General features: G+C 45.4%; 1 protein-coding gene across 2 annotated transcripts in view; it reads left to right on the forward strand.

Annotated features, from left to right (window-relative positions):
• PDCD11 (programmed cell death 11) overlaps positions 1 to 24,809 on the forward strand; it is a 41,869-nt gene that overhangs the window by 3,083 nt on the left and 13,977 nt on the right. For both annotated transcript variants that reach the window (XM_027112494.1, XM_027112495.1), the window contains exons 4-21: positions 675 to 842; positions 2,342 to 2,503; positions 3,980 to 4,103; positions 4,595 to 4,776; positions 9,184 to 9,291; positions 10,403 to 10,609; positions 11,223 to 11,347; positions 11,528 to 11,588; positions 12,231 to 12,377; positions 13,713 to 13,964; positions 14,515 to 14,649; positions 15,151 to 15,345; positions 16,306 to 16,476; positions 17,245 to 17,464; positions 18,257 to 18,406; positions 18,817 to 18,932; positions 20,394 to 20,935; positions 21,824 to 21,886. In XM_027112494.1, coding sequence (XP_026968295.1) covers positions 675 to 842; positions 2,342 to 2,503; positions 3,980 to 4,103; positions 4,595 to 4,776; positions 9,184 to 9,291; positions 10,403 to 10,609; positions 11,223 to 11,347; positions 11,528 to 11,588; positions 12,231 to 12,377; positions 13,713 to 13,964; positions 14,515 to 14,649; positions 15,151 to 15,345; positions 16,306 to 16,476; positions 17,245 to 17,464; positions 18,257 to 18,406; positions 18,817 to 18,932; positions 20,394 to 20,935; positions 21,824 to 21,886 — 3,128 coding nt within the window. The remainder of the gene's footprint in view (positions 1 to 674; positions 843 to 2,341; positions 2,504 to 3,979; positions 4,104 to 4,594; positions 4,777 to 9,183; positions 9,292 to 10,402; positions 10,610 to 11,222; positions 11,348 to 11,527; positions 11,589 to 12,230; positions 12,378 to 13,712; positions 13,965 to 14,514; positions 14,650 to 15,150; positions 15,346 to 16,305; positions 16,477 to 17,244; positions 17,465 to 18,256; positions 18,407 to 18,816; positions 18,933 to 20,393; positions 20,936 to 21,823; positions 21,887 to 24,809) is intronic.

The following is a 24,809-nucleotide window of genomic DNA, read 5'->3' on the forward strand; positions in this document are numbered from 1 at the left end:
TCTTCCCTTTCATTTCATAGATGTGGAAATTATCTCAGAGAAGTGAAGCAGTCTTATTATGTTCCTTAAATTTTTAGATAATTCTGATACACATTAGTTGTAAAAAAAGAAAAAAAAAGTCAAATGATAGTGAAGGGAAACATATAGATTCAGCTTGCAGAATTATTTTCTTTGTCCTGTGTGCTACTTAAAAAAAATAATTGTTTAACTTCATGCCAACATTAGAAAACTAAAAAATTTTTCATAAAAACGTGATTTCCGGCTTTTTTGTAAAAATTTGAAAGTGCTGACAGTACAAGCTCGCACTCCCTCATGTTTGTAGGGACACAGAGCTGAATAGTGGTTGCGCCCTTTAGACCTGGCATGCACCCTCCAGACTGACTTCTGTCTCCACTGACATTCTGTCCTGCATTGTGTTGCCTGCTAGGCCTTTGAGTTTGGGCTGCTTGGAATAAAGGAAAAGGCGAGCGTGCCCTCCAGCACCCTGCTGTAAACACTGTTGTATAATTTCGATCTTTCGTGGTGCTCAGATGTGTGATGAGTGTACTGACATGTACACATATGTGTCTCGTAGCTTTTATATGTCAGAGTTGGGACTAGAAGCCAGAACCCCCCCAACCTCCCCAATCATTGTTCTCTTCCCTGTTGTATACATTTCACTCTTTCTCTTCTAGTCCCTGTGTGAGGGGATGCGGATCTTGGGTTGCGTGAAAGAGGTAAATGAACTGGAACTGGTGATTAGTCTCCCCAACGGCCTCCAGGGGTGTGTGCAAGTGACTGAAATCTGTGATGCCTACACTGAAAAGCTGAATGAGCAGGTGGCACAAGAAGAACCCCTGCAGGTATGGGAAACCCGCATGAAATCTGTAACTGGAAATAAGTAGTACACCAACAGATGTAAAATGACAACTTTGCTAAGTGTTAAGAAGGAAGGGTACAAGGTACCAAGAGAGTTTATAATAGGGAAATTTTTTTTTCTTTTCTTCTTCTTCTTCTTCTTTTTTTTTTTTTTTAAATAAGGGGATTTTGACTTAGCCCAGGGAACCTGGAAGACTTGCCTGAGGAAGGGATGCCTGAGCTGAGGTAGGAAGGATGAGGTTATGCTAGAGAAGGAAGGAAGGGAGTTCAGGCAGAAGGAGCCCAATGTGCAGCAGAAGGCTAGTGTGGCTAGAGCAGAGAGAGCCGGGGAGAGTGGAGTGGGATGGGGCTGGAGGGCTGGGTGGAGGCCAGACCATGTTTAGGATTGTTTTTCTAGAATCAGTGGGAAGCCCTTGAAATGTCCTCACTGGGGTGGGTGCCATGTAGACAGCACAGAGACTGAATTGAAGAGGCATGCGTAGCTGCCTAGAGACCAGTTAGGAGGCTGTTGTTGTAGTCTAGGGTCTTGAGATGGATGGATTTACTGAGGGCTGAGGAGGTAAAGTCAGCGCTTAGTGACGAATTCCATATGGGTGGCAAGGCCGAGAGACGTGTCAGAGGTGAGTCCTAGGTTTCTGTTGAGCACGGCTTGACAGTTGGCCATGCCATCCTGAGACAGGAAACCCTGAAAGGGACCTGGATTAGGAGAGATGATCATGATTTGATTTTCTGTTACGTTGAGTTTGAGGTACAGTTGAGACAACCAGTAGATAGGTGATGCTGGAGCTCAGGGACGTTTGGGTTAGAAACATGAATGTGTTAGACTTCTTTGTATAGGTGGTAATTGAAGCTATGGAGAGGGAAGAAGTTGCTTAGAGGGAGCACACAGAGGGAGAAGAGACTGAAAGACCGAGCCTGGGGCAAATACTATATTTTAGTTGCTGAATAAAAGGAGAGTTGCTGTCAGAAGAAGGTGGGACCAGAGACACAGAGAAGAAAAATGGTGAACGAAGGGTTGGAAGCCGGGAGGAAATGCTTAAGGAAGCAGCACCAGAGTTAAATGCTTTGTAAAGGTCATGTGAGAGAAGGGCTGTAAAGTGGACTGTTGGGTTTAGCGACATGGAAGTCATTGGAGGTTTTGTTGGGAGATCAAGTATGGAGTGATGGGGGTGGAACTCAGATTGCAGTGAGCTGAAGAGTGAGGAGAAGATGAGGAAGTAGAGACAGTAATTGTAGACGATTCTTTTAACACGTCATTTTACATCTGCCCATTGCGTGGAGATGTTTGGAGACCTTAAGCTGTAATCCAAGACTGTGATATGGCCACAGGCCGCTTCCTTTGTGGGTGAGCAGTTACTCCCTTCATCTGCCTTTTGGGCTCTTTGGGATCTGAGGATGAGACACTGCTGAGCCAGGACCAGGCAATAAATTCTCAGTGCAGGGGAAGGGTACGTATCAGGTTTTTCTCATTTGTATTCTGCAGGACCTGGTCAGCTTGCCTGAGCTCTTCTCACCTGGGATGCTGGTGAGATGTGTGGTGAGCAGTCTGGACATCACAAAGAGGGGCAAAAAGAATGTCAAGCTGTCTCTGAACCCCAGAAATGTCAACAAAGTGCTGAGTGCTGAGGCCCTGAAACCCGGCATGGTACGTCTCTGGCGCCAGGGCAGAGGAGCAGGCAACATGCCTTCTCCCTGTCCTGCCTCCTGGGGTGTGTCTAGACTACCTTTCACTTTCAGCTTAACTGTTACACATGGGGGTGAGTCTTTTCCTGGGGGGAAGGTCGCCAGGGTACTTTGGGTACTTAATGGAAATTGAAGACTTGAACCTAATCACATTACCCTGGAGGGGATAAAGGGAAAGCAAGCCCAAGATTTGCTGGTAGGGGGAAAAGAATGCTTCCAAGGAATCTTAGCAAGGGTAAGAAGGAGTTCCTTGAAGTGCCTTCGTTACCGAGACTTCTTCACAGATTAAGTCTTTTTCAGAGGCCACTGGCGTTTGTGGGGAGAGCTTGAGGGCTGCTCTCTGAGAGCGAGAGACAGGGTAGACAGGGCAATTAGACTGTCAGCCGTACTAGTGGATGATCCACTACTGAGTCTCCCAGTCCTGTGGAGGTTCAGGAGAAATGTATCCCCACTCAGTGCCTCCAAGTCAAGTAGGTACAAAACACACTCATGTAAACTATACTCACTTAAGAGGAAGGAGATCAGTATGATCTTGGAACCTTTGGTTAGAAGTGGTGGAGTTTGGACCAGGCCCTGAACGTTGGGTAGAGTGGGGAATGACAGTAAGCCAAGGTGTAGGAAATTGACAGGTATTGAGAGGCCACTGTTTGACAGGTGCTGTTTTAGACACTTTCTCTGAAGAAATTTTCATAGCAACCCTGTGAGGCTGATAGGTATCCCTCTTGTACATTTGAGAAAACAGACTGAAAAAGGTTTAAGTGACTTAAGTGGCCAAACACCAAATAGCTAGTAAGTGTCAGAGCCAGATTTGAATGCCACAGTGCTTCCCGTGAAAGGTAAAGGAGGTTGGCAGGATTTGGGGGGGGGACATCTTGGAGGTGCTTAGAAAAGACTTGATGACAGCTAGAAGGGTAGTTCTGGATTCTCATTAGTCAGGGTGCTGAGAGTACTGGCACTGCAAGGCCATCTGGTTTATCTCTTTGCATAACATGAAAGTCTTCTATCTTTTGAAAATCCTCCAGGGGAGAATCCCCTCTCTGTCATTCCATTATTCAACTCCTCTCTGTCTACAAACTATAAGATCCTTCAAACCCTGGGAGAATTAAAGTTGATGTCTTTCCCTCTTCTATCCTGTAGTGGGACTGAGGGTTTTTTTCTTTTCTTTAAAAAAAATTTTTTTTCAAGTATAATTAATGTACAATATTATACAAGTTACAGGTGTACGTTATAGTGATTCACAATTTTTAACGGTTATACTCCATTCATAGTTACGATAAAGTATTGGCTATATTCCCTGTGTTGTAGGGATTGAGGTTTAAAGTTAAAAGTGAGAGGATGTGTGGGATTATGGGATGGTGGGAACAGTCATGTTTGGTAGTGGATGTTTGTTATGTGTCCCATGACCTTTGACTTTTGGGAATGCTTTGCTTTCCTCCAGCTGCTCACGGGCACTGTGTCCAGCCTGGAAGACCATGGCTATCTAGTGGACATTGGTGTTAGTGGGGCCAGAGCTTTTCTGCCACTGCAGAAAGCCCAGGAGTACATCCAACAGAAGAACAAAGGTGAGAGGAAGAAGAGGGACCAGTCCATGGTAGTGAGGTGGTATATGGGGGATTATATTTAAATGCCACTTTGGTGAGTAAAATGCAGAATGCTGACCCTGAAGCATGTTTGGCTTTGCTAAAATCAACTGTTAATCTTAGGTGATAGAAAAAGGGAGACGTATGAAGGGTCAGGGAGTGGCAGTCTCATTAAGATCTGATGGACCTTTTTCTCATTTAGAAGATTCCACTGAAATTTGGGCCCCCAGAGCCTCTGAACCAGTACTCTCTCGCCTTGTTGAGGTTTTCATATTTTTTTGTGGTAGTTGATTCCAGATCAGTCAGGGTCATTTCACGCCCTTCTTGTAGTTGGTCCCTGAGAAATTGGGAATATGGGGAGTATTGCATGGTAACTGGGCAGGTAGGCCATGGATCTTTCAGGTATCACTCGAGCCCAAGTTCAAAGTCCTTCTCATAATAGGTATTTTTCTTTTTGGGGGCTGGACTTGCAGGTGCTAAATTGAAGGTAGGTCACTACCTGAACTGCCTTATTGAAGAGGTGAAAGGCAATGGAGGAATTGTTAGTCTGTCTGTTGGTTACTCAGAAGTTTCTGCTGCTATTGCTACTGAGGAGCAAAACTGGACCCTCAACAGCTTGCTACCAGGACTGGTAGTCAAAGCCCAGGTACAGAAGGTAAGCCGTTCGTTGTTACTACTATTTTCTAAAATAAAAATAATTTTTATTAAAGTAGTACGTGCACACAATCTAAAAGAGTGCTGTCCAGTGGGGTGGCCCCTGGTCCCATGTGACCATTAAGCACTGGAAATGTAGCCAGTACCACGTGTTGAAATGATAATATTTTGCCTATATTGGGTTAAATAAACTATTAAAATAAATTTCAGCTGTTTCTTTGTAATTTTTACAATGTGACTGCTAGGAAACTTAAAATTACATATGTGGCTTATATTTCTCTTGGGCAGTGCTGATCTAAAAGATCAAATGGTATTAAAAGGCTTATGATGAAGAACTCTCATCCCATCTAACCCTCATCTTTAACTCTTAGCTTATCTTTTGAAATTTACCTGTGTGTTTCGAAGTATAATAATAAGCTTCTGCTGCATCTTATCACTTTGAGGCGTTGGGTTTTAACTTCTTATCAAGGTAGATAAAGTTTTGGCTCTCTTATCCTTACCTTTTCCCAACCTTTCAACAAAGGAATATTAAAATTTTGGCTAAATCATTATTCAGTGTTTAAATTATATGACTACATAGATATTATTTATTTGCTGGGCTAGATAATATAATTTGTTTCTTGAACAGCTTTTTTTCCTGGAGTTGCTAATCAGCTTTGTTTTTGTCATTTGCTGAATTCTCTTCCTGCCTTTCACTATTTCTTCATACATCCTGTAGTTATTTTTCTCTCACTATTTTCTGTGTTTTCAAACCCTTTAAATAATCTTTGCTACTTTTTTCCCCTACCCGGAGCCCCTTTTACTGTCATCCGGCTCCAGTCTGGACTGGTTGCTCTGTAGGGCTCCCTTCCCTGTCATCCCAGATCCTTTTCCACTCTTCTGTGTTGGATAGAACCTTCTTTGATTCCATGTATTCCTCTTTTTGGGTTTACTCACTCATCGTAATGTGTCACATTCGCCAGAAGCATCCTCAGAAAAGCAGATGGGAGGTTAATTTCTTCACCTCATGTGTCTTAAAATTCCCAAGACCGCTCCCAGGTTTGATGATTCACTAGGAAGACTCACACCATCAGCATATAGTGGCCCTCACGGCTGTGATTTATTGCAGTGAAAGGAGGCAAAGCAAAATCAGCAAAGGGAAAAGCCCCATGGAATGAAGTCTGAAAGAAACCAGGCACAAGCCTCCAAGAATCCTCTTCCAGTGGAGTCACAAAGGGTGTATTTAATTCCTCCAGCAGCAGGTTATGACAACATGGGTGAATGTTGTCTAGCAGCAAAGCTCATTGAGGGTTTTTATTTGCGGCTGGTCACATAGGCACCTGCTGCCTGTCATGTACCAAAATTCCTGACTCTCCTAAGGAATTCGAGTGTTTAGCATAAACCATATTGTTTGCACAAATAGTTTAGGTACAGTGAGCCACTCAGTTCTGAGAGTAGTGGGAACCCTCTTGAAGTCTAAGTTCCCAGACACCAGGCCAGGGCCAACACCGCAAGCATGCTTTTCCAAGGATCGCAGTCTCAGGCCTGCTACGTTAACTCTTTTCTGCACACCTAGTATATCTGAAAATAACTTTATTCTGCTCTAACGTGTGATTGATAGTTAATCTGGGGTTAGAATTCTAGGTAAAAAATACCTCAGAGGGCTTCCCTGGTGGCGCAGTTGTTGAGGGTCCGCCTGCCGATGCAGGGGACGTGGGTTTGTGCCCCGGTCCGGGAGGATCCCGCGTGCCGTGGAGCGGCTGGGCCCGTGAGCCATGGCCGCTGAGCCTGCGCGTCCGGAGACTGTGCTCCGCAAGGGAGAGGGCACAGCAGTGAGAGGCCTGCATACCGCCAAAAAAAAAAAAAAAACAAACCTCAGAATTTTGAAGTTCTTGTTCCCATTGTCACCTGGCCTCTACTGCTGTTGGAAAGTCTGATGTTATTTTGATTTCCTTTTCTTTATATGTTCAAGGATCTTATCTTTATCCCTTTCATTTTAAAATTTCACAATGATGTGCTTTTGTATGACTCTCTTTCCATTTATTTGTGCTGACCTCCTGTAATCCAGAAAGGTAAATCCTTAAGTTCTGGGAAAGTTTTCTGTATCACTGTGGTTTTTTTTTCTTTTCCAATTCTTAAGTTGAGATATAATTCACATATAGTAAGATTCACCCTTTTAAAGTGTATAGCTTAGTGGTGTTTCAGTTTATTCGCAAGGGTGTACAGCTGTCATCACTATTTAATTCCAGAACATTTTCATCACCCCAGTAAGAAACCCTGTACCCATTGGTTGTCACTCTCCATTCATTCCCTCCCTCAAGCCCCTGGCAACTACGAATCTACTTTTTATCTCTAGATTTGCCTGTTGTGGGTATTTCATATAAATTGAACCATACAGTATGTAGCCTTTTATGTCTGGTTTCTTGCACTTAGCATGTTTTCAAAGTTCATCCATGTTGTAGCATTTATCAATGATTCATTCCTTTTTATGGCTGAATAATACTCCATCATATGGAGTTGGTAGACATTTGGGTTGTTTCCACTTTTGTCTTGTTATGGGTAATGCTGCTATGAAATTTGTATATAAGTTTTTGTAGGGACATATGTTTTCATTTCTCTTGAGTGTATATCTAGGAATGGACTTGCTGGGTCATATGATAACTCTGTGTTTTAACTTTATGAGGAACAGCCAAAGTGGCTGCAACATTTTACATCCCCACCAGCAATATAAGGGTTCCAATTTCGCCACATTCTCACAAACACTTATTATTATTCTTTTTATTATAGCCACCCTAGTGGGTGTGGGTGTGAAGTGGTATTTAGTGATTTTGATTTGCATTTCTCTAATGATTAGTGATGTTGAGCATCTTTTTATGTGCTTATTGGCCATTTATAAATCTTCCTTAGAGAAATATTGAATCAGAAGTCTTTATCCATTTAAAAATTAGATTATCTTTTTATTGTTAATGGTGTAAGGGTTCTTTGTATCTTCTGGATACTAGCCCCTTATCAGATCTTTAAAAAAATTTTTTTTTTAAATAAATATATATATTTATTTATTTTTTTGGCTGTGTTGGGTCTTCGTTTCTGTGAGAGGGCTTTCTCCAGTTGCGGCAAGCGGGGGCCACTCTTCATCGCGGTGCGCGTGTGGTGCATGGGCCTCTCACTGTCACAGCGTCTCCCGTTGCGGAGCACAGGCTCCAGACGCGCAGGCTCAGTAGTTGTGGCTCACGGGCCTTGTTGCCCCGCGGCATGTGGGATCTTCCCAGACCAGGGCTCGAACCCGTGTCCCCTGCACTGGCAGGCAGATTCTTAACCACTGTGCCACCAGGGAAGCCCTAAAATTTTTAATATAATTTTCTTTTCTTTTTCTAGAACTCCTGTTAGTATGATGTTGGACTTAAAGGATCAGTTCTAATTTTCTTTTTTTTCCTCTCTTCTTTGGTTTGGTACATGCATGTATTTGTCTATATCCTACCTCTGGGAAAGTCTCTCAACTTAAACTTCCCATTCTCTATTGAGTTTTTGTTTTGACTGCCATGTTATGAGAGAGGCACTAAAAAACTGTGGGGAAGTCTGTGTTCCTGGGCGCGACTTGCTGACTGGCTGACTTCCCTGTCAGGGTCAGGAACTAGTGGCAACCTCCAGATGTCACTGTTAGAAGTCTTCTCTGGCATGTTAGATTTCTCTGGAAAGGATCTACTAACACCCGATTCAGGAGCATATAAGCCTGGCTGCCTAAGAGCTAGATGGCAGAAAGGGGCTGGCGGTCTCCATATCTATATATGATATTCAGAATTTTTCTTAATTCACATTTTCATGGTTTGCACTGTTCCTGTGTTTTGAGTCTGGTACCGTTTCCCAGAGAATAACTCTCCCATTTTCTGTGGAGATGGGAGAAGGGTGGACCCTATAGTTTGAGGAGAGGACCTGGGGATCTGACTTAGTTTCCCTTATTTCAGTCACCTGCCTCCCTGCTCTCTTTTGAGAGGCTTGTCACCTCTACTTTCTTAGCTTTGTGGGGCTCTGTAGGGTGAATTGCTCACGGTCAGTATCTCCCTCTGGCAAGCATGTGGGTTTTTACCTTAGTCTGAGCACATCACCAAGTTAGCAACAATTTGTCCCAGTTGTCAGGCTGGCAGTTCCCTGAGGATCCTCATGTAAAGCGCCTTCCATCCCATTGGGAAATCCCAAGCGTGGAGGACTGATGTCCTCTCAGGCCCGGGGGCGATGAGCTTACTGAATTAAGGAACAGCCAGTGCCAGGAGATGTGCTGCCATTTCATTTTATGGGAAGAAGACGATAAGGGTTAGCTGGGGGAGGAGAGACACACAGTTATCATTATCATGGATAATGTGGCTTTATGAACAGTCTCATTCCTGGTTCCTTCAGAGAGATGTTTTTCATAACTGATTCTTTTTATTTCTAGGTGACTCCATTTGGCCTTACGCTAAAATTCCTCTCGTTCTTCACTGGCCTGGTTGACTTTATGCACCTGGACCCTAAGAAAGGCAGAACATACTTCTCAAATCAGCCGGTAAGAAATGTTGCACTTATCTTTTCTGGATTTCAGTTGTGTCCCAACCAGCCATCCAGTGTCACAGCTGCTACAGGCAGGTCCTAGGACTGCATGTGTACAGGTGTCAGAGGGCTGGTGAGGGGAATGAAAAGTGTCTTGGAAGGACTACAAGAAACTGCCAGTGGTTATTTCTGGGGATTGAGATTAGAGAAGGAGCCTGTGGAGAAGAAGGCAACTTGTAGTTTTTATTTCATACTCTTTGATTTTTTTTCTTGGTAGTAAATCTTTTGCTTTTATAATTTAAAGTGTTCTAATAGAGTGTTTAACATAGAACAAGATATATGTTTAAATAGACAAATGTAGTTTACAAAGTGCTATAATATAGATTCAATTTTGGGGAAAAAAAAGTCTTAAAAAGTACATCTGGTCAAAATGCTGGCTGATTATGCAATCAGGTGTTAGTGATTAAGTCTGGGTGATTTTTCTACCCTTGTCTAAATATTCAAATTTTCTGCAATGAACATGGATATTTGGGAAGAAAATCCCAATATATGGTAATCATTGTTTTTTATTAAAAATCCTAAAATGATTTATTTTTTGTTTTTAACAGTAACACATACTAATGGAAGCTATAGAGACTTTGTTGGTTTTTTCTGTTGTTGTTTTATTTTTTTTAAGTAAAAGTAGGTTTTCCCACCACCTAGTAATAATATTGTTAATTTTTTGGTGAACCTCTTTCTAGTAATTTTTTTCTCCTTGTAGCCATATTTGTCTGCAGAGTTGAGACATTTTACATGCTATGGCCTTGTGATCAGAGCAGGCTGTTTCTGGTGTGTTTCAGATGAGCTTCTGATATAGTGATGCCAGTACATGGCTCCTGTTGCATATGTATTATTAGCCTCATGGTGTTGAGGGGACCCTGGTATATGTTTTCCTGGCCTTGTGTAAGCGTTGATTCAGTCGGACATAGTTCCTCTGGGACATTCTGTTTGATTGCACAAGCTGATTTTAGTACTTACATCTGTAGCTTGGTCAACACATGGAGAGTCTTGACTCCTGAAAGTCTGCTCCAGGGTGCCTTGTCCCTGGTGTGCCTTGTCTTGCTCATTATGCCCTTTCCCTTGCCTAGGTACGGGCCTGTGTCCTCTGCGTCCATCCTCGGACCAGAGCTGTACGGCTGAGCCTGCGCGCTGTCTTCCTGCAGCCCGGGCGTCCACTCACCCGGCTTTCTTGCCAGCAGCTGGGAGCTGTACTGGATGATGTTCCTGTCCAGGGCTTTTTCGGCAATGCCGGGGCCACCTTCAGGCTGACGGATGGGGCTCTGGCCTATGCCCGGGTAAGGAGGCTCTTTGTTTCTTTTCTGCTTCCTTCATCCCTGGGTATTAGTTTCCTATTTTTGAATTTCCCCAAACGTGGCAGACAGTTCATAAGGACTAGAACAAGGTCTGTTTGTTATATTAGAGTGCCTTAAAATTGACTTGCCGTAATTGATACCTGGTTGATGGTAGGTATAAGAATGAGTTAGGATCTACACCAGGGCTTGGGAAAGTTATTTTAAAGGGCCAGATAGTAAATATTTTAGGCTTATGGATCATACAGACTCTGTCCTAACTACTCAGTTTTGTTGTTATAGCCTGAAAGCAGCAAGGACAGTATGTAAATGAAAGGGCATGGCTGTGGTCCAGTCAAACTTTTACTTACAAATATAGGCACTTAATCGTGAGCTGTAATTTATCGACCCATGATCTAGACTCTTCTCTGACTTTATAGAGATCCTGTGATAGTACAAAGCAGTTCTTTAGTTAGAGCAATGATTTTAACAGGTAATCAAGAGTGCTGGTTTTATGGGAGGTGACAAATGTACTGAGTCAACTCCATGTCTGATTTAATGTCTGATTGCCTCAGATCTGTTGCTTCTGGCTGGTCCTTAATCACTTGGTACTTTGTAGCTCAGCCATCTCTCCAATTCTAAGAAAGTCTTCAAACCTGAGACCTTCAAGCCGGGGAACACTCACAAGTGTAGAATCATCGACTACAGCCAAATGGATGAACTGGCTTTGCTCTCTCTGCGGACGTAAGTCTGTCACTAACTTGTGCGGGGTGTAGAGGTGTGCTCCTGTGCAGCGCACACCCACAGTGTCTCGTGGCCTTGCTTGGTGAGGGTTCCTTTCTTGCCAACATGATTTTGGTAGCCCTGAATTTTAGGCAGCCTCTGTCCTAATTTATTTAATCTTGTATTTGCCTTTTGTTCTAGGTCCGTTATTGAAGCTCAGTTCCTTAGTTATCATGACATCAAACCTGGGGCCTTGGTAAAGGTAAGACCTCAAGCATATAATTATATACTCCACCACCTTCAGATAGTCTTTAGTTCACAGGTTAACTGTCAGCTCATTAGTCCCCATGTGAACACGTTTAAAGTCATATTCCTTCTCTTGGCCTGCTAACTGGGGTTTCTTTTTCTTCCCTTGGGTAACTTGTAATTAATTTCAAGGTAAGGTCTTGCTAGTACCACCCCACTACGCAGAGGCAGTACGTCATCAGTCCTGGGATTTGATGGGTGTTGATTAGACCAGGTCAAAAGTTAGTTCTTTGATAATTGAGCCAGCTGGGATATTAGTAAGAAGCCAGTTGCTGCGCCTGTCCAACCACTTAGCCCCAACTGAGCAGCTCCCCTTTATATGTAGAGTTCATTCCTTAGGAGACATAATCCTCTCCGTTGGATAATGAATTTGTAAGGCAGATTGAAAGAAGATCCTCACACAAAAAGATGTGAAGTTTCTCATAAATAAACCCTACTGCATCCGGATCACTGTGGGGTATGTGCTTTGTCCCTATGAGATCTGGAATAACAGGCACAGTTACCTCAGGAAGCTGAGCTTCGAAAGAGAGGTGTGAGATGCTTTGTTGTAAGAAATATAGGAAAGATATTCTTGAGGCATCATGGCATCTTTTCCTAGGGCAAAGTGATGACCATAAAGCCATACGGGATGCTGGTGAAGGTGGGCAGGCAAATCAGGGCCCTGGTACCTCCCATGCACCTGGCCGACATCCTTATGAAGAATCCAGAGAAGAAGTACCATGTTGGGGATGAGGTCAAGTGCCGGGTGAGCCTCCTCAAGGGTCGCTGGTGGGGTTTTGGCCATATGGGAAGAGAATGATGCTTCTCAGCTGAAGTTTCTGCCTTTTTCCACAAAGTGACCACATAATATCTGCAGTCCTGCGCTTGGCATTGGGAAGAGAAAACTGGGTCCCTGCCCTTGATAATTGTATGGTATAATTGGTAGTTAAAATATCCATACATGAAGAGAGCAGGCCAGGTGGTTTGGTGCAGGCTGTATGCTGTGGTCATATCTCAGAACGGGGGGGTGAGGGTAGGCTGGGGCAGCAAGAATCATTGATAATCAATGATGATCAATATGATCAATAGCAACTACCATGTAACATGTATTCTGTGCCAGTTGCTGTGCTAGGCACATCGTAACACGCCTTACTTCATTTCATCCTTAAAACGGCCCTATGAAGGAAGTACTGTTATCCTCATTTTGCAGATGGGGAAATGAAAGCTTAGGAAAGCAGAGTATCTTGCCCAGAGTCACACAGCTAATAAATGGCAGAAGCAGTTTTCGAATTGAGCTCTATTTGACAATAATGTCTTCTAGATTTCTGGCAGAGGTGGGGCTTGAACTGGAAAGGATGGGTAGGATTTGGAAGGTTGAGGAGGAGCAGGGGTTGTGTCAGGCACGGAAATAGCCCAACCAAAGCTGCCGAAACTTGAGTGTTTTATAACAAAGGCTTGGATCCTGAGAGAAGCTTCACAGAGTTGTGAAGATTAGACATGATAATACACGGTGCTTAGGGCCTGGTGTGTGCAGACACTTAGAATGTTGGATTTTCTTATTTTCATTTTATTTCATTATGTACTCAACAAAGATATTGATTACCCATTGGTACAAAGTTTTATAGTGGTGGGGTCAGGAAGTTAGAAATAGAGGAATTTCTCTGCCCTCGAGGAGATGACTTTTTGAGGAATGAGAGGTGGTTGGCGCACTCAGTCTTAGTTTATAGCTAGTCCACAACACAGTTGAGGGGGTAAAGGTTCAGTCATTCATTCTGTTAGACGAGATGCAGTGGTCCAGGAGGGAGAGGGAGCGGAGGCAGAGTAGGAGTAACCGACATAGGACTCTCTGGAGGTGCACTGGGATGGTGAGTGTTGCTCTAGGCCCAGGAGGGGACTTTTGGGAGGTAGTACATTTGAAATAGAGATGAATGCTCCCTAGGTCGTCATCCAGCAGGAAGCGGGGATGGTCTGTAGCTATTATTCTCAGAGAGAAAGAGCAGGTTTTTAGGGACTGACCGTGGCTCTCAGGGGGATGCAGAGACCAGCTCAGTGGCTCTCTTGGTAATGGATGACTTGGTCACGGCCAGTATCCTTTCCCTAGGTTTTGCTTTGTGACCCTGAAGCCAGGAAGCTGATGATGACCCTGAAGAAAACCCTGGTTGAGTCGAAACTTCCTGCCATTACCTGCTATGCTGATGCTAAGCCTGGTCTGCAGACACACGGCTTTATCCTCAGGGTCAAGGACTACGGCTGCATTGTGAAGTTCTACAATGACGTGCAGGGACTGGTGCCCAGGCATGAGCTCAGTGCCGAGTATATCCCTGACCCAGAAAGTGTCTTTTACACTGGCCAGGTAAGCCTTCCCCTGGATAGGCTCCTACCATTGGTGACCCCATGAACACAGATTTGAAGGAGTAGGAAGGCTACTTTTTAAGGGTTACAGAAGAGAGCATGTTGGGTAGCGGGCCTGAGCCAGCTAAGTGGAGGAGATGGAACAGAACAGAGAGAAACCCTCAAGGGAGCTCAATGGATGCTAACAAACTAACAAACCTTAGGCCCTCAACCTAGAAGAAATTAATCTTCACCTGTTATACACTAGTGTCCCTCACATCAGAAATTGTTCTGAGGCCACTATCACCACAAGGGGGCACTGCCCTAAATCTGATGAGTCTGGTTCTGTCTAGGAAAAAGTGATTTTTTAAAACTTGGGATTATACCCCAAAATTCATTCATGTCTTTTGTCACCCGAAAGGCTGACTTGTGGGGATTGTGTGTAGCTCTCAGTATGTTTCTCTTCACTGCCTTCTGATCTGATCCTGGGTCTTGGCGAATCACCCAAGGCCTCTGTGGTGCTGGTGGGGGGTACCTCTCTCCAGGGCCAAGCAGGTGTGGTTTCTCACCAGGTGGTGAAGGTTGCAGTGCTGAACTGTGAGCCATCCAAAGAGAGGATGCTCTTGTCCTTCAAGCTGTCAGGTGATCCGAAGGAAGAATGTGCGGGACACAGTCAGAAGAAAAAAAAAGCCATTAACGCTGGGCAGGTACCTGGACTTCTCCAGACAAATTATTTTAGTTACGGTGGTAGAGAGCAGGGCGCCACTGACACCTGGGGTGCTGGAAGCCATGCAGGGGGATGATCAAGGAAGCTAGATAAGACTCTGGGGCTGTGTGTCAGAGCAGATGGACTGTCTAGGAAGGAAGGTGCGGTTACGGTGTGGCTTGTCAGCAGTGTGCTGCTGCCCTCTTTCCTCTTGGTCCCTAGAACCAGCCTGCAAAACTGTCTTTCCTTTGGGACCCAGTGGAGGGACCTGGGAGAGGAGTGATGTGAGCACCAGATGGGTCCTGCTGTGTGTGTGGGTGTGTGTGCCTGTTGGGTGTTTGGGAGTGTGGGGTGGGGAGTGGGAGAAAGCTGCTTCTCTGATCTCGACCTCTCAGTCATCCCTGGTGCTAGATACTCGATGCCTCTGATCTCTACCTGACCCGCACGAGTTGCTCTCTGCTCAAGACAAGCGCTCTTTTTTGTCTTCCTTTTCCCTGAGTAGTTGGTGGATGTGAAGGTTCTGGAGAAGACCAAAGATGGGCTGCAGGTGGCTGTCCTGCCTCACAACATCCCCGGCTTCCTTCCCACGTCTCATCTGTCAGACCACGTCACCAATGGCCCACTGTTGCATTGCTGGCTCCAGGCAGGTGACACCCTTCACAGAGTCCTGTGTCTGAGCGAGGGTGAGGGGCGTGTTGTATCCTTTACTGGTCTCTGGGGGGCTGCGGAGGTGGAGGTGTGGGAGCTGTGGGCCCTCGGCGGGGTGGGGGGCGCTGGGGAACTCCGGGTCAGGCTCTGCTCTTAGTTGGAAACTCCATGGGAAAGAAGTCGGCCCTCTGACTGCAGAAATACCTCCACAGACCAAACCAGTGGGCAAGCCTGCACTTTGCCTCTGTTCCCCTGGTGGGCGTTAGAGCAGGATCGAGGTGCTGCTGGCAGATGCGGGTGGTCAGGGCAGAGGGGGAGCCCAGGGTGTTGGGGAGAGGGCCACGTGGCACTTCAGGCCCAGTAGGACACTCCCAGTGGCACGTCCAGCCTTCTTGGGGCACTCAGTGCTCACCCCTGAGTTGGAACAGTTAATAAGTACCTGCTGTCCTCTTTTCTCTCCTCCGCCTCCCTCTGCTGGGATATAGGTCTCAGAATATTGCTTTCGGTCTTCGTGTGGGCGCTTAGAAGGAAGACACTGCCTCCTTTCTTGCAGAATGTAAAATCGATTCTCCTTAGAGTGGAGATAGGCAGAGGAGGGGAAATAGGGTTGGTTAGTGTGAAGATAGGCAGGAGGATGGTGTCACGGCCGGTCCAGCTGCCAAACCACAGGGATGAGCCTTCCCCTTAGGTCCCCTCCGGTAATCTGGAGGTGAGTTAATAAGGGCAGGAACGAAACAGTGATTCCCAGACTTCAGTGTGAATCAGAATCCCCTGAAGGGCTTGGTCCAACACAGCCTGCTCCCCGCGCCCCCCAAGTGTCTGATTCAGTAGGTCTGGGCTGGTGCTTAAGAATTTGCCTCTCTAGCTAGTTCCCGGTGATGCTGATGCTGCTGGTCTGCACACTTAGAGAATCACTGTGGTAGAGAGGGTGTAGAGTGGAGAACGGAGATGGGAGAGATGGACAGCTCATCTGCCCTTTCTGGAACATTCCTTGACGAAGTGCCACTAGCTCCTTTGCAGGAAGCCAGCTTTGGTGTCTGCAGTAGAGGGTGGCCAGGATCCCAAGAGCTTCTCAGAGATCCATCCTGGAATGCTGCTCATTGGTTTTGTGAAGAACATCAAGGACTACGGTGTGTTCGTCCAGTTCCCGTCAGGCCTTAGTGGACTGGCTCCCAAAGCTGTAAGTTCACCTCCCTGCACAAGGGCCTTTGAGGGGAGACAACAGGGACATGGAACCTGAGGGTTGGTGGGAAAGAATCTATTCTCTTGAAAGATTTTCAGGGGCATGACACAGAGGCACCTGGCTGAGGGGGAGTGGAGCTGAGACTCAGTCTGCAGTCCTCTTGCCCAGCCTGTAAGTCTTGGCTCAGGGCTGTGTCCTGGAGGAAGGGGCACCTTTTCTACTTCATGCTACAGCATTGGGTAGGTCATTGGATAGCAGACTTTTCAGACTGGAAAAGATCCTAGCGATCCCGTAGTTGAACCCCCTTTCAGGCCTGCTGCATAAACTGACACCCAGAGCGGGGAGGAGTCTTACCAAAGCCCCTGTAAGACGGTAGTGAGCAAAGGGCTCATCGCTCATTCCTGCCACAGACAATTCATAAGTGTTTCGTCCTTTCCGTACGTGTGTTCCCCTGATGTTTTGCCTGGGCAGGTCCCATTTGCATCCCCTGCCAGAACAATTTTAACAAAGGGAGAGGGGGGAGGGCCCCAGAAACATGCACGGTGAGGGGCAGAGAGTTGCTCTGGGGCCTTCTCGGCTGGGTTGGCAGCCAGGGCGCCTCCTGTGTTTTCACGAAAAGGGAGGTGAGCTGTGCTCAGAGGGCTGGGGGGACCTTCCTGGGGTCCATCTCCTGCCTCACACACTTCTTTCTGGGTGTTTCAAGTGGGTTGTCTTAATAGAGACTTCCTTTCCTTTCTTCATTTTGTGCCCGCTCTTCCCTTTTAGATCATGAGTGACAAGTTTGTGACCTCCACAAGTGACCACTTTGTTGAGGGGCAGACGGTGGTTGCTAAGGTGACCAACGTGGACGAGGAGAAGCAGCGGATGCTGCTGTCGCTGCGGCTGTCGGACTGCACTCGGGGGGACCTGGCCACCACCAGCCTCCTCCTCCTGAGCCAGTGCCTGGAGGAGCGGCAGGGCGTCCGCAGCCTCATGAGCAACCGAGGTGGGGGCAGGAGGGCGGAGGATGAGGGCCAGGGGTGGGGCGTGTGCGTCTTCAGTCTGTTCCCATGAGTTGTTGGTCTTCCCCGACGTTAAAAAAATATGGGTAAACTTTTGTTGATGGGAGTGGGATCTCCATAAAGTGCACAAATCTTCTAGAGTACAGCTCAGTAAACATTTATAAAGTGAACATCCCTGTTTAACTGTCATCCAGATTCAGATAAAAGATCATTAGTTGGTATCCCAGAAGTTCCCTCCCAGTTCAGAATCAAAATTTCCCTGAGTTCTGTGACCTCAGGTTTGCGTTTGTTGTGAATCCATTCACTTCTTCACTTTTTGTTCCTTTATTTATCAGATGCGTAGTGGATGATAAAATGGAACAGGGACCTGCTAGAAGACTTTGCGGGGGGGGTTATTAGTCTGACTCTACTAAGCTTTGAACCATTGTGTAGATTTGTTGGAACCCTGATGGGATTTGGGAATAAGAACCTTGATAGGGTAGATTCCAAACAGAAAGAATGAAAATTCCGAAATCAAAGGAAAGCATGTGTTTCTGGCATTCGTTGGCTATTCCATGAATTATGGCCATGTGGGGTGAGCAAGGGGCATAGGTCTCTGCCTGTACTGGGAATTTTCATGGATATCAGACATTTTTACCAAGAGCAATTTTGCCTTTGTAGTGGTTCCAACGCTCCATGTTGGAAATGTCCTCCATGTGTCAGCATATTTCCAAAGGAAAAGAATGGTGAGTGTCATTTCATCTTGTTAATCCCTATTTCCTTTGGGTCTCTGGCAGACTCTGTGTTGATCCAGACGCTGGCTGAGATGACCCCAGGGATGGTCCTTGACCTAGAGGTGCAGGAGGTGTTGGGAGATGGCTCTGTACTGTTCAGTGAGGGCCCAGTGCCCGGCCTGGTCCTAAGAGCCAGCAAGTATCATCGGGCAGGTGAGTGCATCTCTCTCGCCCATCATGGTTTGTAGGGGAAACCACTTGCCCGTTGCTTCCTCTTCTGGGTACAGAATTTCCAAATACATAGATGAGCTGATCCAGCAGAAATTTTTGGCATGCTTATCTTGTGTAAATGCAAATGAAGACAGCAGCATACTAAAGAAGGTTTAGGTATGAATCTCTTTATTGTTGTATTTGGGTAAATCTAGATTTTTATATACCAGGTTGCATAAATTGACACAACCTGAATGTGAATTATGGGAGCTAGACCCTTGGCTTCCCTAGCGCATATAAACCTAGGACATAGGTCTACTTTTCCTTTTTGTGCAGGGCTGTTGGAGAGATGCTGTCTCCCTTCGCCCCTGCTCCAGGAGGGTGATCACATTGTGTTTGGTTCTGCACTGCAGGGCAGGAGGTGGAATCTGGGCAGAAAAAGAAGGTTGTGGTCTTAAATGTTGATATGTTGAAGTTGGAAGTACATGTTTCCCTCTGCCACGATTTGGTGAATAGAAAAGCTAAAAAGGTAAGCTTGCTGACTGAGGACTTCCATTCCCATGGTTTCAAAGGTTTTACACACCCCTTCAACCCCACATGGTTCGCAGATACCTGTAGACAGGGTGGCCGTGTGCCTGGGTTTGTCTGGGTCACTCCCAGGTGTACCTGTCCCCCTGGTGCGCTTGTTGTTTTTGTTTTCTTGGCTGAGCCACGTGGCTTGCGGGATCTTAGTTCCCCGACCAGGGATTGAACCCGGGCCCTGGCAGTGACAGCACCGAGTCCTGACCACTGGGCCGCCAGGGAATTCCCCTGGTGTGCTTGTTCGTTGCAGTGACTTTCACTGTGGTTTGGGCTGTAAATCACGTGGTCACCCTGATTAGGGCCAAGCAGGTGCTTGGATGAGTGAAGCGGGCCAGGTGTCTTAGGGGGTGGTGACAGTAGGACTCGACACCCGGACTGACAGACTGCAGAGTGCACGCACTGCCACAGAGGAGCAGAGACTACTCGGTTCCATCTCACTGTTGCCACATGAGAACATCTGGGTCTAGTGTTGGGAAGTCTTTGAATTTTAAGAGAAGGCAGAATGTGGATTTTTTATTTGAAATAAATGTAGGAAATGTTGGAAACTATTTTTCTTTTTAAACATCATGTGAACCAAACAAAACATGTCTGTGGGTAGTTTTGACCTCCAGGCTGCTCATCTAACACCCTCTTCTGTCCACTTTTGTGTGGGCAAAGAATGGGTTCAAGGGAAATCTTAAAATGAGTGGTATCTTTCTCCGGATGACGCGTATATTTCGTCATCGTCTAAAGTACTTATTAATCCCCTAATCGCATAGGGTATGTTACAGAGAATTATATAGATGTAATCCTTAACCTCCAGTTGCTTATAATTTTAAGACTTTGAGAGACAAAGAGAAATAGAAAACAGTATTAACCCCTCACTAAGCTTTCTAGCAGGTCCCTGTCCCGTTTTGTCATCCGAGTGAAGCTAGTGCATGTAAAGGCATGAGCACAGGTTGGATGTTGGAGAAAGACAGGCTACATGCCTTGCACACAATAAGCTCTCAGTAATGACTGTCTCTGTTGAGTGAGTGAATAAACTGGGTGGAGAGCTAGCTGTAGGACAAGAGGGGGGGAACCACAGTGTCTTAAAGCTGGAGAACCATTAGAGGTCACTTGGCTGTGCGTCACAGTCACCTTGAAAGTTCTGCTTTCACTAGTTCCAGGACAGGATCTCAGAATCTGAATTCAAAACGGAGGCTAACTCCAGGTGATCCTGATGTGGCGCCTTGAGTGTGGTCACGTCGCCTCAGTGTACAGGAGGGGAAAGCTGGGTCCAGGGAGTGGAGGCTAGTTTATTACAGCTCAGATTAGCCTTGAGCCCCCTGGACTCAGAGGACTTTCCCAGACCTACCCTGCCCAGTGGGTGAGGAACAAGTCCTTGTGCTCTGTAAGAAGCAGGGATGGTGGGTTTTCTGTTTTCCAGCTGAAGAAAGGCAGTGAGCACCAGGCGATTGTGCAGTACTTGGAGGAACCCTTTGCCCTTGCCTCCTTGGTAGAGACTGGCCAGCTAGCAGCTTTCTCCCTGACCTCTCACCTCAACGACACCTTCCGCTTTGATTCAGAGAAGTTGCAGGTGGGACAGGGTGTCTCCCTAACCCTCCAGACCACAGAACCAGGAGTGACAGGTCTTCTTTTGGCCGTTGAGGGGCCAGCTGCTAAGAGGACCATGAGACAGACCCGGAAGGACTCTGAGACGGTCGACGAGGATGAAGAAGTAGATCCAGCTCTGGTTTTAGGGACTGTAAGGAAGCACACCCTGTCCATTGGGGACGTGGTCACAGGGACCGTCAAGTCCATTAAGCCCACCCATGTGGTTGTGACCCTGGAAGATGGCATCATTGGCTGCATCCATGCCTCCCACATTCTAGATGATGTTCCAGTGGGCACATCTCCTACTGCCAAGCTGAAAGTTGGGAAGAAGGTCACTGCCCGAGTGATTGGCGGGAGAGACATGAAGACATTCAAGTATGGAGGCTTTGGGGGAGGGACTGGCTTTGAGGGGAGATGGTGGTAATCGTGGGAGAAGGCATGGGAACTGAGGCAGTTTCCAAAAAGTTGTGCATACGTTAGATTTTCTTTTAGTTAACCAAAATATTCACCAAATAATCCTTTTGTATGTCTTTATTTTTTAATGGTGTATAATGTAGTGGTTAAGAGCGTTGATTTAGAGTCAGATCTGGGGCGAATTCCAGATTTGCCGCTTAAAATTATGCGACCAGGAGTTAAGTAGTTACTCAGCCCTCTGAGTTTTATTTTTCCTAATTTGTAAAGTGAGAGTAATGGTAGTGACTACCTTGCAGGGCCATTGCAAAGATTGGAAGAGAGAACACGTAGCACTGAGTGTGCCTGGTGTGCTGTCTGACACATAGTTATTGCTCCGTATGTGTCAGCAGTTACTATAATCCATCCTCCACAGCATACCTTAATTATACTCGTTTACTTTCAATCTAGTTACAGTGTGTTATTGCAGCAGAAGTTCTTGCTGTAAGAAAACCAAAAAGAGAATTCAAAGTCTAGCCAATGATTTGCATATTAATTTCAGTAACTGTGGGATTTTCAGTAAGTCATTTGTTCTCTCTAGACCTCAATTTCCTTATTTTTAGAATGAAAGAGTTGGAAAATTCTTTTCAGGGTTTAATATGACAACCCTAAAAGATCAGATGAGCCAGTTCCTTAACATTTACTCAAACGATGAGAATGGAAGCCCTCAGGCCTGGTATTACCACTGGGCGGTGTGGCAGTGGAGTGGGCGGGTTTTTAAGCTCGGTGTGGTGGGCAGTTAGAAATTCTGGTCTCCCGATTATGGTGTTGCAGAGAATAAGAGAAATGATTTGACATTATTTGTTTCTCCAGGTTTCTCCCAATAAGTCATCCCAGATTTATTCGAACCATCCCGGAGCTGAGTGTTCGGCCCAGGTAAGGGGGACTCCGGTGGTCTCGTGGAAGGAGCGCCGGGCTTGGAGTCAGGAGCCTGAGTTCTAGGCTTGATTCAGCCAGGGTTGAGACTTATTTTGCCTCTCTCTCTCCAGGTTGTCTTTTTTTCTCCAGGAGGGATATTTGTCTGGTTCTCATACAGCTGGTTAGAGGGATTATATGAGAATTAACGTGAAAGCTGTATTCAGGGTTTAAGTATCAATTTAAAGGCTGATTGCAGTTCTGTTTGTTGGCATGTAACAAAAAGAAACATTTTTGCTCTCAACCTAATTTTCTAGAACTCAGTAATTCCCTAAATAAACACCAGGTAGCCAAGAATGCCTGTTCTTTGATAATAGACCACTGCTTGGTGACTGAGACTTGAGGTCACGTTCTGGTGGATTCTGCAGAGGGATGTTCCACGAGGGATTCTAGGTGGACCGGTAGAACTAGTAGTTCCGTGAAGTGGTGGATCCAGTTTGTCTGGGGTCATTCTTTCAGAGGATCTCAAGCATGTTGATCTATGGGCCTGTCTGCTTCTGCTTCCCCCATTAAAAAAACCCAGCCTGTAGGAACTGATAGGCCATCAGTGACTGAAGCTAGATACACGTGACTGTGCCAGAACCTCTGCAGGGTCAGGCCCAGATCCATCCAGGTTGTAAGTCTTATGTGCCTAGGATGTCATGGAAAGACCTCTTAAGCAGCTTTCCGAGTATAGGGTTTGGTCAGCATCCTGAAGGGATCAGAGTAGAAGTGGAATAGTTCTGAGAAGGCTTGTGTCTGAGGTAGGGAAATATTCCTGGAACCTTGAAGTACCGGATGCTAATGACGCTTCCTCTGAAGGATGTGAAAGTAAGCCCTTGAGTTCCAGAATGATGGGATTTGGTGGATGCACACGTTCCTGTTTGCTTAATCTGCGGTTTCCTTAGTTTTGTAGATTTGATTGTGTCCCTTTGTCATGAAAACAGACCTCCTCATATTCGTTGTTTTAGTCTGTGGTGTCTTCACCTCTGAGGCTGGACGTCTTGTTTAATTAAGGGTTAAGGTCAAGTAGTGTTTATCCAGGCTAAGGGTAGGTATGTTAAATTAATGAATACTGCAAGGGGTGAGTCAGTGAGCATTGTGGGAAGACTTACTAACATCCTGAATGGTTCTTGACCCTCAGAGTCTGGAGCCTCTCATGAACTATCACTGCTGTGCTGGTCCACCCTCCTGTCTATGGAGACTAGCGTGAGCCATAGCGGTGGTCCTTGGTAGTGGCAGTGCGGGCCAAGCCAGGAAATGTGTTCATTCCATAGAGGAGGTGGAGGATGGAGAGTTATAACGACAGATAGACAGATGGACAGGTAAAAAACTCTAGCACATCTTCCCCCTCCTCCACGCACCTATGTTGTATTGTTAATTATTTTATGTTAATCAAGGCCCCTGAGAAACTTAGTATAAACATACTGCTATTGTTGCTATATTTCTCAAATGCTTTATGTCTTAAAATACATGTTTTGAAGTCAGGAGGAAAAACATTTATTTAATTGACGGTGTTGACTTACAAAATGCCATCATATTTTCATTCCCACTTGTATATGGAGCTCTTGTGCCCAAAGAGAATGTCGTGTGTCTTCGAGTTGAGTTCAGGGTTGGTGAGGGACACTCAAGCTGGATAAACGCTGCCTGCTCGTTTGCCCATTTGGAGGGGGGGAAGTTAAGAGAGCAGAGCGGTTCAGAAGTCATTACATGTATCTCTGGAATTCCTGCTAGCCACTGAGTTTTCTCTTGCCATTAATGTAGTTATGCCCACCTTTTTTTTTTTTTTTTAAGAGAGTCAGTTTAAAATCATTTTTGGGAAAAGAAAAAAGGTAACACATACTTGTTATGTGTGTTTGTGTTTTATTTTTAATTTTTTTTTTTTTTTAACTTAAACAGACATCTATTTTCTCACAATTCTGGAGGCTTTCAGTCTGAGATGAAGGTATCAGCAGGGTTTGTTCTTCTGAGGCCTGTCTCCTTAGCTTGCAGGTGGCTATCTTCTCCAGTGTCTTCATATGGTCTCCTCTTTGTATTTATCTATGTCCTAATCTCCTCTTTTTTCACATTTTTTTATTGTAAAAACATAACATAAATTTGCCCTCTTAACACTTTTTAGATATACATTATGGTATTGTTAACTATATGCATATTTTTATATAACAGATCTCTAAACTTCTTCGTCTTGCATGACTGAAACTCTATAGCCATTCATTTCCCCCTGACTCCCCAGCCTCTCGCAACCATCATTCTACTTTCTGTTTCTTAGAGTTTGATTACTTCACATACCTCATATAAGTGGAGTCCTGCACAGTCCTTCTGTGACAGGCTTATTTCACTCAGCACAACATCCTCAAGGTTCATCCGTGTGGTAACATACAGCAAGATTTCCTTCTTTTTTAAGCTGAGTAATATTCCATTGTGTGTATATATGTTGTCTTTATCCATTCATCCATCAATGGACATTTAGGTTGTTTCCACACCTTGGCTATTATGAATAGTGCTGCAATGAACATGGATATACAGATATCTCTTTGAGATCTTGTTTTTAATTCTTTTAGATACATACCCAGAAGTAGGAGTGCTGTATCATATGGTAGTTTTTTGAGGAACTTCCATACTGTTCTCCATAGTGGCTGCACCATTTTACAGTCCTACCAACAGTGTACAGGGAAGGATTCCCTTTTCCCACATCCTTGCCAATGCTTGTTATTTTCTGTTTGATAATGGCCATCCTCACAGATGTGAGGTTAATATCTCACTGTGGTTTTGATTTATATTTCCCTGACTATTAGTGATGTTGAGCACCTTTTCCTATGCTACTTGGATGTTTGTATTATCTTCTTTGGAGAAATGTCTGTTGCAGTTCTGTTTTTCAGTCAGGTTATTTGTTTTTTTATTACTG

This window comes from Aethalodelphis obliquidens, unplaced genomic scaffold (assembly GCF_003676395.1).
Source record: "Aethalodelphis obliquidens isolate GAN/ISIS:26980383/991018 unplaced genomic scaffold, ASM367639v1 scaffold11, whole genome shotgun sequence".
In the NCBI taxonomy this organism is placed as follows: domain Eukaryota; kingdom Metazoa; phylum Chordata; class Mammalia; order Artiodactyla; family Delphinidae; genus Aethalodelphis; species Aethalodelphis obliquidens.